The sequence below is a fragment of the Lissotriton helveticus genome, chromosome 6, assembly GCF_964261635.1.
Source record: "Lissotriton helveticus chromosome 6, aLisHel1.1, whole genome shotgun sequence".
NCBI lineage: Eukaryota > Metazoa > Chordata > Amphibia > Caudata > Salamandridae > Lissotriton > Lissotriton helveticus.
Window position 1 is genome coordinate 969006713 of NC_136067.1, and position 14892 is coordinate 969021604.

The 14892-nt window shown below is 42.8% G+C and overlaps 1 protein-coding gene across 1 annotated transcript in view; it reads right to left on the reverse strand.

Moving 5' to 3' along the window:
• CRIM1 (cysteine rich transmembrane BMP regulator 1) overlaps positions 1-14892 on the reverse strand; it is a 937771-nt gene that overhangs the window by 321839 nt on the left and 601040 nt on the right. Inside the window, exon 7 of the mRNA XM_078648622.1 lies at positions 11276-11473. Coding sequence (XP_078504748.1) covers positions 11276-11473 — 198 coding nt within the window. The remainder of the gene's footprint in view (positions 1-11275; positions 11474-14892) is intronic.

Genomic DNA, 14892 nt, shown 5'->3' on the forward strand with positions numbered 1-14892 from the left:
AAATGCACAATGGCACTTTACTTTTCAAACAAAACAATTTGACAAAACCTATTTGGATGATAACAGCTTTCTGAACTAATGTGATTGGCATGCCTGTGCCTCATTAGAACCAGCTTAACAGCCACATCTAGCTATAAGCAACAAAAAGGTGACCAGTCCAGCTTTGCAAAGGGCCTTCTACTGCACGACAACATGTGCCACTGCTTTTTTAGTAACATTGAACTGTCTGCGTATTCATTTTGTTGTTAAAAATCAGTAGATTATGCAGCAGATGATGGATTATGTGGCAAATGCAAAAAAATCTATAATTATATTAAAACTGCAGCAGCCGCACAATCGCATAATTCAGTGGCCCTGGGTACAATGGCTGTAATGCATGCGCGGCGCACCAAGGAGGGGCACGACTGTCGCTGGAGGACTCCATCAGAACAGTTGTGTTCTTTGGGACTCCACCCCCCCATGCGCCAGGTCAAGTGATTTGTCTCAATAAACTCGTTGTGTCACCGTGTTGGCGGAACTCCCTCCACATAGCCTCTTATTGATGGGCAAGAGTGACCTACACTCCTGTAAACAACCTAATCAAGGTAAGGGGAACACTATATTAGACTGGGACAGTAAGGCGTCCTGAAGAAGACCCAGGTGACCCAGTAATCAAGGGCGACAAGGGGTCGAAACATGTTGACTACAGCAGTAAAGGAGGGGCACTAGGGGGCCCTAATACCCTTGCCTAGTACCACCATCCAGTCTTTTTAAATCCTGACCTTGGAACCTACTAATAAAATGTATATCTGGTATCCAGGAGCCAGTTTTAATTATTCTCTACTGCAATTTTTTGTCTATCACTGTACTCAGTCTTGACCTGTTGGTTTTTGTTTGTGAACACTGTTGTCACTTTCAGTTGTGTGTTACACGCTGTCCTTGTGTATATATATAAAAAAAATGTGTTCACCCTCCCTATGCTCTGCCCGGAGTGTGGCTACACCCGGGCGTTGTAGCAGACCCGATGATGAAGCATGTCACACACATTGTGTGTGAGTGAGGGCAGTTTTTCATCACTCATGAGTGTGCCAGTGTTTGCACACTCGTGATTTTTGTTTGTAACAATTCTTATTATATATTTTTTGTTGTTCTCCACCCCTCATTTGTGTTTACCATAGTTATTTAGAGGGTTCGGGGTGGTTGAATTAGATATTGACCCTCTCACCTCGTGTGTGAAAATTGTAATGCATGCGCTGCATCTTTCAAGCAAGCCTGGCTGAAGACGGCTGAAATGCCAGAAACCGGTCCTAGGAAGCTTGTTTCCGGTCCAGGGAAGGCATGGCTTGTCAGTTCTGGCTGGACTGTTCCCATGAGGCACAGGGTCAGACTGATTTGCATATGGCCATGTCTGAACTGGGGTGGCAGAGTGGGATAAAGAACGGTGATGGATTAAACCCAGATCTGTTGACTGGGTGTGAGTGTTTGATTGGTTCAGATGCTCCGTCCATCACCACCCCCTTTTGTACCGCATCTTTAGTGCATGGCATGCCAGGAGAACCATAGTATATTTCATGGGTTGCCGATGGCTTGGCTTTTAAGGCTGATTGGAATTGGAGGTCGCTGAACATCAATCGTCATCATAATGAATACATCCCATTTACAATCATTAACCCCTTCGCTGCGTTTGTCGGCCAACGGCCGTCGCGAGCACTACCTCCGTAGTGCTGCGAACGACCGTTGACCGACGCGGCCCTGCCCACTGCGCTAAACTACCACACCGCGGCGGAATTGCCGCTGCGGTTAAGTGGTTAATGATGAACTGTATGGTCCAAGTAGGATGCTTTTTAATTCTTTCTTTCATACCGTTTTTCTAAAAAGGTTTTTATTTTTAACATTATGAAAACAGACTTTTCTATTTGAGCAAAAACTGACTTGTAGTTATAGTAGTTTACTACTGTTGTTGACTTCAGTCATGTTTGGGGGGCTAGAGGGCCTTGAGAGTCTGACCATGGGGGTAGGGTTAAAGGTGTGGCTAAAATCAAAATATTATGTACGTTTTTTAGGTCTTTCGGCATCATGTAGCTACATATAAAATAACGGGTCGCTTCAATGAATAATACATAAAGAACTAAATAAAGTTCTTACTCAGTGGGAAATGCTTCATAGTACGTTGTGCAACCTTTATTAGTTAATGCACCGCAAAGGTCTTTGTGTAACCAGAGAGCCACAGAATTAAATTTGGATTGGTGCAGTGGAGAACAGTGACTTCCGCATTTTTAGTGCTACAAGGTCACAGCCTGTGACAGAGAGCACTGTGAATATGTAAGTCATTATTTTATACTTGTATTACACACAGTATAAGATAGACTGCTACAAAATGCGCAAAAGGTTTAACGATAAAATGGTGTTACCAAACTACAGATTTTAGTAATACCCAGACTGTACGTAATGCAATTTTCTTTACATAGCTGTCCCTCCAACTCCTCCTCAGGGATAGTAAGCGCTATGTAAATACAATGACAATTAAAAAACAGCTATTCACAGCTCAGTAAACTCTTTGCACTACCACTCAAAAAGAATAAATCTTTGTCATCAGAAAGCTTACAGTGATTCGATCAATTAAAGTCAGAACCGGATCCCACGCATCTGTTACATTTGCAGATTACCCTTTACATTTCAGATTAACTTGTGCACATTTGCATTTCTTTCAGGAAAGCAGCACACTGGCACAAAGGCATGTTAGCTGTTTGCCAGGCTTCAGTTTCACAACACAGGAGACTCACTGAATGACACTTCAGCGGAAGCATTTTAACTATTGGAATTAACAAAGAGCAAGCGTTTTGGATTCTAGGCAGAAGTGAGGCTGATGAATGCACGCTCTCGTCCCATGACTCCACAGCCCCCTGGGGGTCGCTCCCCACAGTGCATGTGCAAGGTAGAGTGCAGAGGTGTAGAGTGGTGTGCTGCGGCAGTGAGTAGAGTGGTGTAATGTGTTGTGGTACAGAACAGATTAGAGTGGCGTAGAGTGCTGCAGAGTAGAGTGGCATAGAGTGTAGTGGTGTAGAGTACATTGGCAAAGAGTGCAGCAGAGGGGTGTAGAGTTGAGTGGTGCATAGTAGAGTGGTGTGGAGTCCAGTGGTGGAGAGTGCAGTCTTGCAGAGTGGAATGGCAGAGTGCAGTAGCATAGAGAGCAGTGGCATAAAGTGCACTGTCGTACAGAGGTGCAGAGTATAGGGGTGCAGTGGCAAAGACTGTAGTGGTGCATAGCAGAGAGGGGTAGAGTGCACCGGCAGAGTAGAGTGGCACAGAGTACAGTAGAGAGGCATGTAGTGAAGTAGCGTATAATGCAGTGTCAGAGTGCAGTGGCACACAGTAGATTAGAGTGGTGTACAGTTGATTGGCATAGAGTGTAGTGGCATAAAATATATGAGCAAAGACTGCATTGGCACAAGGTGCAGTAGAGTGGCATAGAGTACAGCGGTGCAGAGTAGAGTGCGGTCGCATAGAGTACATTGTTTTTGAGTAAATTGGTGTAGAGTGCATTGACGTAGAGAGCAGTGCCATAGACTAGAGTGAAGTAGAGCGCTTTAGGAAGGAGCTTAAGACGTGGCTCTTTAACAACTAAGATGGTCCTAATTCTGCATGCTTACGTTCAGCTAGCGACAAGACACCAATGGGTATTCGAGCGCTTTAGAAGTTATTTTAACATAACATAGCGTAGCATTAGTGTGGAGTACAGTGGTGTAGAGTATTGCAGAGTACAGTGAGGTGCAGTGCAGTATTGCAGAGTACAGTGAGGTGCAGTGCAGTGCTGCAGAGTGCACTGCTGTAGATTGCAGTGGCGTAGAGTGTACTGGTTTTGAGTAAAGTCATGTAGAGTGCATTAGCGCTGAGAGCAGCGCCATAGACTAGAGTGGCATAGAGTGCTGATGGGTAGAGTCAAGTTGCTCACAGTATACTGCAGTAGTGTGGAAGTTGACTAAAAACTCCCTTTTCCGCCTGGTGTCCCATCATGCACCCTATTCACCCTAACACCGACCAGGCAAGCCGATTTTCCTACTTCAAGTACAGATCCCTGTTATACCCCCTCTTGCCTATTTTTCTCTTCGTTGTACTGGCACATGCAAAGAAAATAATGGCCAGCCATCGTGTATCTTACGGGTTTCCGTCCCGTTCGATATTTTCCCTTAGACCAGAACGGAGTCAGTTAAGATGGTTGGCTCGCCAAAAACCCCCCCTCTCCAACTCTGTCACAGAACGAGCAGCTCTCGCTCGTCAATGATCTCTCAGCTTGCGGGGGCAGCCACGGGTTGGGTCAACAATCAAGGGAAAACCTGATCAAGCACACGAGACAGCCATGAATGAGAATAGTTAACCACAGCCCATTCTCCTTCCTCCCAGCTGCACACATATACCATTGTGAGACATCACCGCCCTTGTGTAAGGAGTAAAGAACGTACAATGCCTCGTCCTCTTTACCTTTCCGACTGAAACGACCCTGTAACAATGCCTCGATTCTCTGTCCCCAGACACTAGTAACTCTGTAACTTGTCACCACAATCACTCCAATGCAATATGTTTGTCTATGTGTAAATGTAATCCAAGTTATTCTTTAAACGAGAACAAGCATGCTATGTCTTCCGTATGATTACATCATGAATGATTGAATCAAGTCCGGGGGAACTCCTTCTTTTGATTGTACTCATAATGTATATAAGTGCTGTTATGTTCCAAGTAAAGCAGACTACTCCTGAACCCGCTTGGTGAAGGAGCTCTCCCTTAACTCGAGTTCTGGAATAAAAACCTTTCAACTCGAAGACCACGGACTCTGCTCCTCATTTTATGTATTACCATTTCTTGGGTAATTATAGAAATTCCGACATCGTAAATAATTATTTTTATTTACCACAGTAGCATGGAGTGGCATAGAGTGAATGGCGCAGAGTGGAATAGAGTTGCATAGAGTAGACTGTTTCACAGTAGATAACTGGCAAGTGCAGTGGCATAGAGTACAGTGTCGTAGAGTGAAGTGGTGCACAGTAGATTAGAGTGGCTTAGAGTGGATTGGTAAAGAACAGCTGCGAAGAGTGCAGTGGTGCATAGTAGTGTGGGGTAGAGTGCACTGACAGATGAGTGGTGTAGAGTAGAGAGACAGAGTGAAGTGATGTAGAGTGGTGAAAAGAAGAGTGCAGTGACGCAGTGAGGAGTTGCAAAGTATGTAGAGGCGCAGAGTAGAGTACAGTGGCGTGGTGCAGAGTAGAGCTGAGTGGGATAAAGTAAAGTATGCATGGTGTGGTAGCGTAATGACCATTACAGCCGCACAAACAGTTTTACTGATAAACGTATACAGTGCACAAACAATAGATAATGTATAGAAATGTCATCACCTACTGTACTAATTGGTTTTGATCTTATTTAGATATTTGCTTCCACACAATTCAGAATAACCAAAAAATGTGCTTCATTTGTGCTTTCCATATTCTGTAATATCTGCACAGTTCATTTACAGCTATTTAAATTTTGTTTTATGATAGAAGAAAATATTGTACAGCACACCCCGAGCAGCTAGCATTATTGTCACATAAATCCTCTCACTTTGACGTTAGAAAAAAAAGTAAACACCAAGCTCCCTGGAAGACAAAGCCGGACATGTGACCTCTGTCTTTGAATGCACGGCAAATGTGACAAGATAAGAACAAGATTTAAAGGTCTGTTTACATAAATTCAGTACCAGTGGAAGAATACAGTAAATACAGTTTGGGAAGGTGAATGAACGAACAATGGCGAATAGCCTCAAACAAAAAGCCAGAAAATATAAAGCAAGCAAATGTGAGTTACAAAGGCAATGGTAGCAATAGGCGGAAGGTATTCCCAGGGAAGCTTTCCGAAAGTCCCAAAGATGTTGTTAGCAAACCAGACAGCTGTGCTATCTGGTAGGCTTCGACCTAAAAATCGGGACTAGACAAAGAGGCTTCCTGGTCAGGAGGCGATATATTCTTTGATCAAATACAAACACAAATGAAGAAGATGCCTATTATTGATGAAACCCCTAAGTGGAAGAAATGAGGAAATCATATGGATTGAGTGCAATAGCTTCAAGGAACTGTCTGATCTGCCTGGTATCCAGCTCCAGACTTCTGCAGATATCAGGTCATCCGAAGATGAACTGCTACTGTATCTGGCTGACTTTCATTGATTCATGTACAGTTTTTTTGTACGTGGTGCACAACTAGCTGGAGAGCAATGGTGTGCTGGAGTGCAGCTACAAGGAAGTGAGGCGACTCAAGATGGTGCACCTACTGAGGGGGATGGGAAATGTTGAATGATAAGGTGTTGCAGCCCTTAAGAGAGGACAAGGTGCTTCTTGTAGCGATGTGTCTATCTTTTTTCCTGAACGGCAGGAGCCATGGGACAAGGATGGTGTATGATGGAATGTAGTTTCATATTCTACTCGTCTGTAACATAGATGGAGAATATTTGCTTCATGTCTTTTTCTTTTTTTGTAGTTCTTCCTTCTCAGTCTGGTGATATAGGACTTTCTAAAGTTTGCTGATCACAGAGAAATTCAGCGTTTCTTTCCCATTGCTGGATGGGTGAGTTGGTCTATTTATTAATTGTTTGTTTGGAATGGAGTATGTCATGAAGATGAGGCATACGAGGGCTTGAAAGAGCAGCCATCAAAGGACATTCAGAGTGGGCAAAAGGCAGAAACATATCCCATTTCTCGATGAGGAAGAAGTTTGATGGAGGATGCACTTCCTTAGGACATCATAATCTGAAACCTCCGCGAGCAGTGCACTGCGCTGCTATTAAGATGATGGAGGAACAGAGTTTGAACCGTTGGGCTCAACACTCTTTTAGAAAGACAGGGCTTGACCTTGCCCAGGAAAAAAGCAATGCCATACAGTATGCTTTTTGTGGTGTGAGTTTTGGAGGATAAATTCTGGTCAATAAGAAAGCCAAGAAACCGTAAGACTTCAGGCTGACTCAGTAGTGAATGTGTCCTGTTGCATGTTATTGCGTCAGTTTTGGACTTGGTGGCAAGAACATAATCTACCTTGATAGAGCTTAACTTTAGATACCCAATGTGTTATATACACTGTTTGGATGCTGGACATGCAGTATCTGAAATGTTATTTTTTTTCCTTGCAGAATCTCTGCAGTACAGCTAAGTATTATGAGCTCACTGGTGAATCTTGATGTAGGGGTTGGAAAGAAGGGCACCAAAACTTGCAAGTGACTGATTTGGAAATGGAGTCCTGAGGAGCTCAGCATGTCTCTAGCAAATATTGAAAGCTGGAAGTGCCAATCAAGCCAGCTGGGAAACCCAGAAAGAGAAAACTCTTACTCAAGTGTGTCAGTGGGGGAGTCCTTAAAATAAGCTATTGCTTGGCTACATGTGGCGAACGGTTGAATGGAAAATCTTAGTAATCCGAGCATTCCAGCTACAATGAAGATGGTCAAGTCAATGGAATGCATGGAGTTGATGACAAGATTGAAGGTGCACTCTAGGATGTACCCAGATTCTTAGATGTGTTGAGTGCTGTTGAGGATGTCTAAGATGTTAAGCAAGGACATTTTCATTGTTTTGGGGATGAGGGCAGCTGGTAGGTTGAAATCATAGAACCAGATAATACTGGTATGATTGACTATGGGGTAGTGATCGAACAGATGAGTAAAGTCTTTGATGACCTTGTTGGAGGTTCTAGAACATAAAGGTCAATTACAATGAGGACCTTGTACTCACAGATTGAGACTCCTTAATAAATGCTGGAACCAATATCAAGAGATATATCCTCAAGTATGACAGCAGTAAAATACCTATCGCTCTGTGAGGCAGTTTAAAAGTGTAAGTAAAAGAAATCCATGCCTTTATAAGACCATATAGTAAAGAATAGATGGACTAGTTATATATTTTTGAGATTTCCACATTGAGGGAACTCTGGAGAAAAATGAAATTTGTTTTAACAATAATAGAATAATAAAGATAAATATTGAATATAACCAAATTTAGGTTAGCAACCTTTCTAGTCAATAGTGTGCACTGAACAAATTACTAAATGAAATTATGTTCTGTATCTAAATCAGGTTTTTATTAATTTCTGTTTCCCAGATTAATTATGGTTTAAAAATTCGTGTTGTAAGAACATTTGTCCTGAAGAAGGCGGGGAATGACCAGATAATCCCCTGAAATGCTGCGAAGACACTAGTTTCATGGAAAGAAGTAGATTAATTACTTTAATAAATGTTTTAGTGGTTTTATGTGAAAGAAACTTATATGCAGGTGGAATTTTTGTATTTATATGTGTAAATTGATATTGTGAATGCACTGTTGTGTGTATATATACAATGTTTGGAATTTCCCTTTTTTAATATGCAGTAATATGAAATACATATTTGATGACTGAATTCGAAGATAACCGATTAATAATTAAAATAATAAACTTTTCAAGAAATATAAATAGAGGAAACAGATTTTTGGAAGTCTTTAAGGTAATATACTTTTTGAGAGTATTCTGGTTCAGGGCACTCTGTTTGAGGATAGATGTATGAATTACCATATAGCACAAAAGGGATCCTTGTGTTTTATAGCAGGTTCAAGTAGTCCAGTAGAAGAGATTAAAACTATTTGTGATGTAGAGATCAGGAAGAAGCAGGGGAGCAACGCAGAGACTAGGATGGAGGGTTCTGTGATCATCCGCAACAGACTTGTGGATAACAGGAAGGTCTGCAGCAGTCTTGTAATCTTGTGTTTATATGATGTGTGCAGTAGGTAATGGGAACAAAGACATTCAGTGTGCAGGCAAGTGTAAGCCAAATCTCTGTGACAAAAGTGCAAGACATACTGCTGAGTGAGTGCTGATTAGAAAGAGGTGAGGTGCTTTGGCTGCTTGCAGCTTCTGTGTGGTAATATATGAAGTTGCTAGAAGGTAACCTGTAGCTCTGAAAAATGTGGTGCCATTTTCTGAGGGCAATGAAGATGGAAACTGCACCGTGTAGTGTTCAGGCACATGAAGGTAAGAACCTTAGATGTGAGATGTAGGCTTTCTGATCCTACGGCACTTCTAGGCATTTCTCACAGCTAATTAGGAGACTACAGTTGGCTTTGAAGAATATAGGTTGGTTATATAGAGTCCTATATTTAAGGTCACCCTCTGGAAAACATACCTTTTCCACCGGCACCAATAGAAAATGATGCTGCTGGGAGTGGCAAAAGGAATGTTTTGCTGCTTGCTCGCAATGCATTGCACCATGATAAAGTAGCCTCAAAGCAAGGGCTGAGAGAGGAGCGATGGAAAACAGAGAGGATACCAGGAGTCATTGAAGGTATGAAGAAGGACCCTTGTGGACTGAGTTTGTCTTCTACAAAATTGCAATATCACTCCAGACACAACAGGTGCTTAGAGTAACTGTTTTAGAGCACGAAAGAAGGGAAGACCCAAGAGAGAAATAACACTTCTAGATGACAAATATTCAGCACAGGGCTTTGTTTTTGCCTGATGACTGTTTTATGTATGCTGTTCTTTTATTTTACCCACTGTTTATCGATGAACCAATATCCGAAGTAAAAATACTGAGAACTGTCGCTTGGCAGCCTCACACACAGTGCCAGGCCGCTTTCACCAGACACAAAGGATTCAATGTTTAAATTTGCTTCTATATATGTACGAGCAACTGGCATGTTTTTCCCAGCTTTAAATGCTTCAGATTAGCGACTGTCATCTAGTATTGAAACCTTAAAGAAGCACAGCTAGAGAAAAATGGGAGAGGTGTTGTGTTTCGTAACTCGACAGAACAACAGATGTCGACACCGCTGCTTCGACGCGAGCTGATCATTACAAAGCGAACCGGTAGCACATACACCACACAATCTCATTTCCGAGCTCGACCAATTTCCTAAAAGATCTGAGACCGAACAGCAGGAGCGGATCCGCAGAAGCAGCACAAAAGTAAAAATAAGAAAAGAATGATTAGGACACAGCACGAAGAATTGTACAGGCTCAATCACACATGCCTTCTATGGTTTTACAGAAAATCCAAGTTCCCACTAGATTAAAGGGAAGAAACAAACCATTACAGATGCACATGAGAACTAAGCAACGTCCAGATCTGGAAATTTTAATATGAGGAAACTCTTGGATGTATTTTTGCCTTTGCTCAGTATGCCTTGTACATGCTACACTTCAAGCTGCCACAGGGGGTCTAACGGACTTCACAGCTGCCACAGAAAACAGCTCTGATGTGCAGGTCAAACTGAGATGGCAGACTGTTGGCTAGCCATCCTGCTAACAGCATTTACAAACGGTAACCATGTGTTGGCCTTTATGAAACCCCAAACATGTCTGCAGGGACAGGCACTGCAATCTGTTCCTCAGAATCACATGTTCATGAAATAACCTGCTCCCCGTCTGGTTGTAAGCTGACCGTTTCAAAGCAGTCATGTGCGTATTGGGGTAGCATGCTACTCGCCAAAAAAGCGTTTTAACACCCCCATCAGGGGTAGCAACCACTATATAAATGCAAACCTTTTTCTCTCTTCTATCCCTCCACTATCCTTCTGAATCCAAATAACTTACTAACATATCCACCACTGAAATAATTTTCATATTTCACCATAGTAATTCACCAGTAATCCTTAATGGGTTCCGGAGTAGCATGCTACTCACCGAAAAAGCTCTTCGACGCCTCATCAGGGGTAGTGAGCGCTATATAAATGCAATTACAATGCAATATCGAAGAAGGCTGACCGATGTGTCATTGGGATTTTGCTACTGCACAAAGAAGAATAGAAGGATGAATATCAATCTTACTGGCCAAACATCTCAAAACGAATACCTGTAGCAAACCGCCTCACAGACTTTAAGAGGCCATTAATCATATCGTCTTTGAAGACCACAAGCAGAATTCCCCAAGTCAAATAACAGCAAATGTACATGGATCGTCAAGTCAGACTAAACAACCATGCAGAGATGTCTAAAGTCAATAAAACACTGAATCAGCATCAGCTTTCTAAACGTGGATGTACAATGCCGTCTTTGCTCTAAGAATGAATTAATAATAGAGTGAGCAAATACTTTTCCTAGGAAACTGAATACCTAGCATAGTTGTACCCAGGCTGTGGGTGCCATAAAATACCTAACATTATACAGAATTGATTTACTGGATCTAGAGTAATAACATGCAAGCAAAAGCAGCAAATACCTTGGGCAGGCATTAGAAAGTTTGTGTAAATGGTGAGTATCTTTAAGCATTGAGCATTGAAAAGCAAAGAATATGTGGAATGTACAGGACTTACCTTCACACACTGGGCAGCACTCTCCAGGCACCTTGACTGGGTTCAGACAGCTCTGTCCACAAGCGGTGGCCACACAGTGTGGCTCACCATTGATGCACTGGCAGAAGGTACAGTCGTCTTCTCGCCAGCGGTCTCCATGTGCTCGAATCTGACCATTAGCGTAGCAGCCTGCTGGGTTATGTACTGGATACACTGGATCTACGTGTGGAAACAAGGTCTACAGTCAGTCTTGAAAGCACAGCAGTGAAGATACAGGTGTAAAACATGCTACACTTTCGGACTTTTGCTCTGTGCTTTCTTCTTGAAGGAGTCTGAAAACAACCCACTTTCACTAGAGCCGTCAAACTTCATGCTCTGCAAACCACAGGTGTCTCTAGGGGGAACCAGATGGGGCCAGTGCCCCAACTCGGCTTACCCTGCCCCCCCACACCCCCCACAACAGCTGTATAATGTGCCACGAGGCAAAACAAAGAAGAAAAAAAACCAGACACCGCACTTGCCCGATAGTACACATTAGTTTACCCAACTTCCTTCGACTTCAAAGCAGCGATTCTTTGAGGCTATACATGTTTGCTTGAAATACCTAAATATTTCTTCGTGTGGATGTGTGTGTATATATAGAAGGATACAAAATCATCAGCTTTTAACCATTTAAGTGAACCTCCTCCTCCTCGTCCTCCTCCCAATTGCCCCTTGTAGGTGACCATACCAGATTCATCTGTGGCCCCATCTAAAAAATCACTTGTGGAGGCGCCATTGCTGGCATTTGAGTGGAACAAGACTGCACTATTCAGAAGGCAATCATTAAGAACATGTTGGGTGGCTCTATATCAAAGTAGGTGTCTTTATAGGGGCCCCAAGAGTCCTTATAGCATACAGTGCTATTGTACTTCTGTACCCATGAGGGTGAATTGGGTTCTTACTACAAAGCTGAGCGGAATATGGAAAATAAAGATCAACACTTAGAGGTTTTATATCTCTTATTGCCCCTTTAAATTGATGAAAACTTTGTATAAGATATGCTGCTTTGGCCACTCATATCGATGGAATGCATTCCATAACTGTCTACGAATATTCCACGGTTGCATTCCCAACTATTATTTGACAAGTGAATAGGACAAATTCACTCAAATCACATTACTGTCTCAAATGCTTCCACATACCCCAGGACAGAGCTATACTTACATTTTATAGACCCTGAAAGCTAAAAGCACACTAATAGGATAGCTTACAGGGCTGGTTCTTTCTCGAAACAGAACTGTTCTAGTATTTTCCAGTCCCTACCTGGGCAGAAACACTTCATAAAGGATACATCGCAGTACAATATCAGCCCAGAGGTAGTGGGTTGGTAGAACGGTGAAGAGTTTCTAAGTGAAGGTGCATAACTATTTTACTTAGTTCCATAGACCAATTCAAATGTTTTCCAGCCACAATAGGAAACATTGTTGAACTACTAGGAGTCTATGCTGTGGATGTACTTTTAAGTTCACTAACACGAGAAGGAACACCGCAGGGCTCAGTTGTAGCATTCCCAGCCTTGGTCTTTGCATAGCATGTATCAAACAAAAAACACTGTAGGACTTAGACCAATTATCTGCAGGCATATGCATAGCACACATCACAAGAAGAAACACTGGTGACATCTGATTGTGCAAAGAACAAGAAAAAAATCAATTGTAGGCCCAAGTGCCACTGTTAACTACCCTCTGCCCCTGCACAGCACGCAACACCAGAAGAAACAATGACAGTTTACAAACTCGTCTCTGCAGAGCAAACAACAAGAAACGCTGTAGGCCTTAGTCCACTGTATACACACCTCTGCCCCTGCACAGCAATGAATACAAGAAACACTGTAGGCCTTAGTCCACTGTTTACAAACCCTGTAGGACTAAATTCAAGAGTATGCAGTTTCTGTCTGTTTCAGTCTACCACACAATAAAAAGACTTAACACTGTATCCTTCAGTGCTAGTGCGGGCCAGCCTATCTAGCTACATTTCAGACACCAAAAGAAAAGGCAATCTACGCCTAGTTCCTTTTTGTGTTCCTGTCTTTCCAGGCATTTTCAGGTGCCGTGCCACACCCACTGCAGAGCAAACAACACAACACAAGAGGAGTCATTGCAAGACTATTTCCTCCCGAAGACAATCTGGGTAGGTAACCTGCTCATAAAGCAGGCTGAAATGACTGTAAAAACCAAGCCCAGAATCAGAAAAACAAAAAAAATAGATGTTGCGATAGTATGTTTTTGTTCTTTTCTTGCTAATGGGTATTTGTTTCTACAGCCAGTGTAGCTTGTACTTTCTGCAAGGAGTCATGCTCATAATCAAAAGAAGTGCATTAAAAAGTATGGATTACAGTGGCGGTGCGTCCATTAGGGTGCTGGGGCGTTGAACCACAAGCAGCGCCCGCAGCTCCCTCGGCGGCTCTGTCTGAACTGACAATATAAAGCAGGTAAAAACCTGGTTGTTTCAGTAATTACTTAAATTATTGGTCTCTTTCGGTATCTGCAGCTTTTGTTTTCAGGCCTCCTCTGTCATAGCGCCGGGACACTCTGTTGAGTAGCTGTACGCTCTATAAATATTTAACATAACATAATACATGTCAGTCAGCATGATGCCGGACCGCCCACCCCCTTCAGAGTTTGAAGTGGTGGGCGGTCCGGCATCATGCTGACTGACATGCATTGTCAGGCCAGGGGGTGACAGCAGCACAAGTGCGCATGTTGGGTTTAGGTCGGAGAATTTTTCCGACCAGCACAGTCATAGGCAGTAGTGTTTGCTCTGGCTGGCGGCTGTGCATTAGGAGAGCGAGGGTTGTTCAACGCCGCATCCCTCGGTCTCCTAATGGGCAGGCGGCGAGTATCCCCTGCTAAGCAAATCATGGCGCTGCTGGAGCAGCGTCAGAATTGGCTGAGAGGGGTTGCAGCCAGTGACGCGGCTGTTCCATTTTTTTTTACATTTGTATTAACATTTTCAATAATTGGTACATAATGCTGCGTACTTTGGCATAGAAATAGTGCATGGCATTACAATCAATCGTAAAAATATTAAGTACCTTCACATGTTCTTCCTTACTGTTTCCTCCCTCCCCCGAGCGCTACAGCGATGTGAATTGATAAGAAACATCCCATCCCCCGGCCTGGAAACTTATTCGCTGATGTCAGACATCGACTCAACCCTAGACGGATCGCAAATATTGCCTCTGAATTCATTCCACTTTCCCCAAATCCTTGTCCAGGCTGTTCCATTTTTTTTTTTTAAGACCTTTATTGTACAGTCATTGAAAAATACGGCATATGGCCTACAACCCCGGGGGCCGGCCGCGACATTAGTGGATGCTTACCAATACTGCCGGAGTAATACACAGCCATTTAGCCGACAACCCTGGGGTCCGCGGCGTCACATTATTAAGCGTACTTAGTAGTATCAAGTTCACATATTGGATAAGCCATAGGTCTAGTGCTTTTTATATTTTTCTTATTTATCAACAAACTTGCAACTTAGGTTCAAGATATCAAACTTACACGTTGGATGTCACCACAGTCATGGTAATACACATTATTGGACATATAGGTATATGAAAACGGAGGCGTTAAGAATTCTGTGTTAAGTGGTAT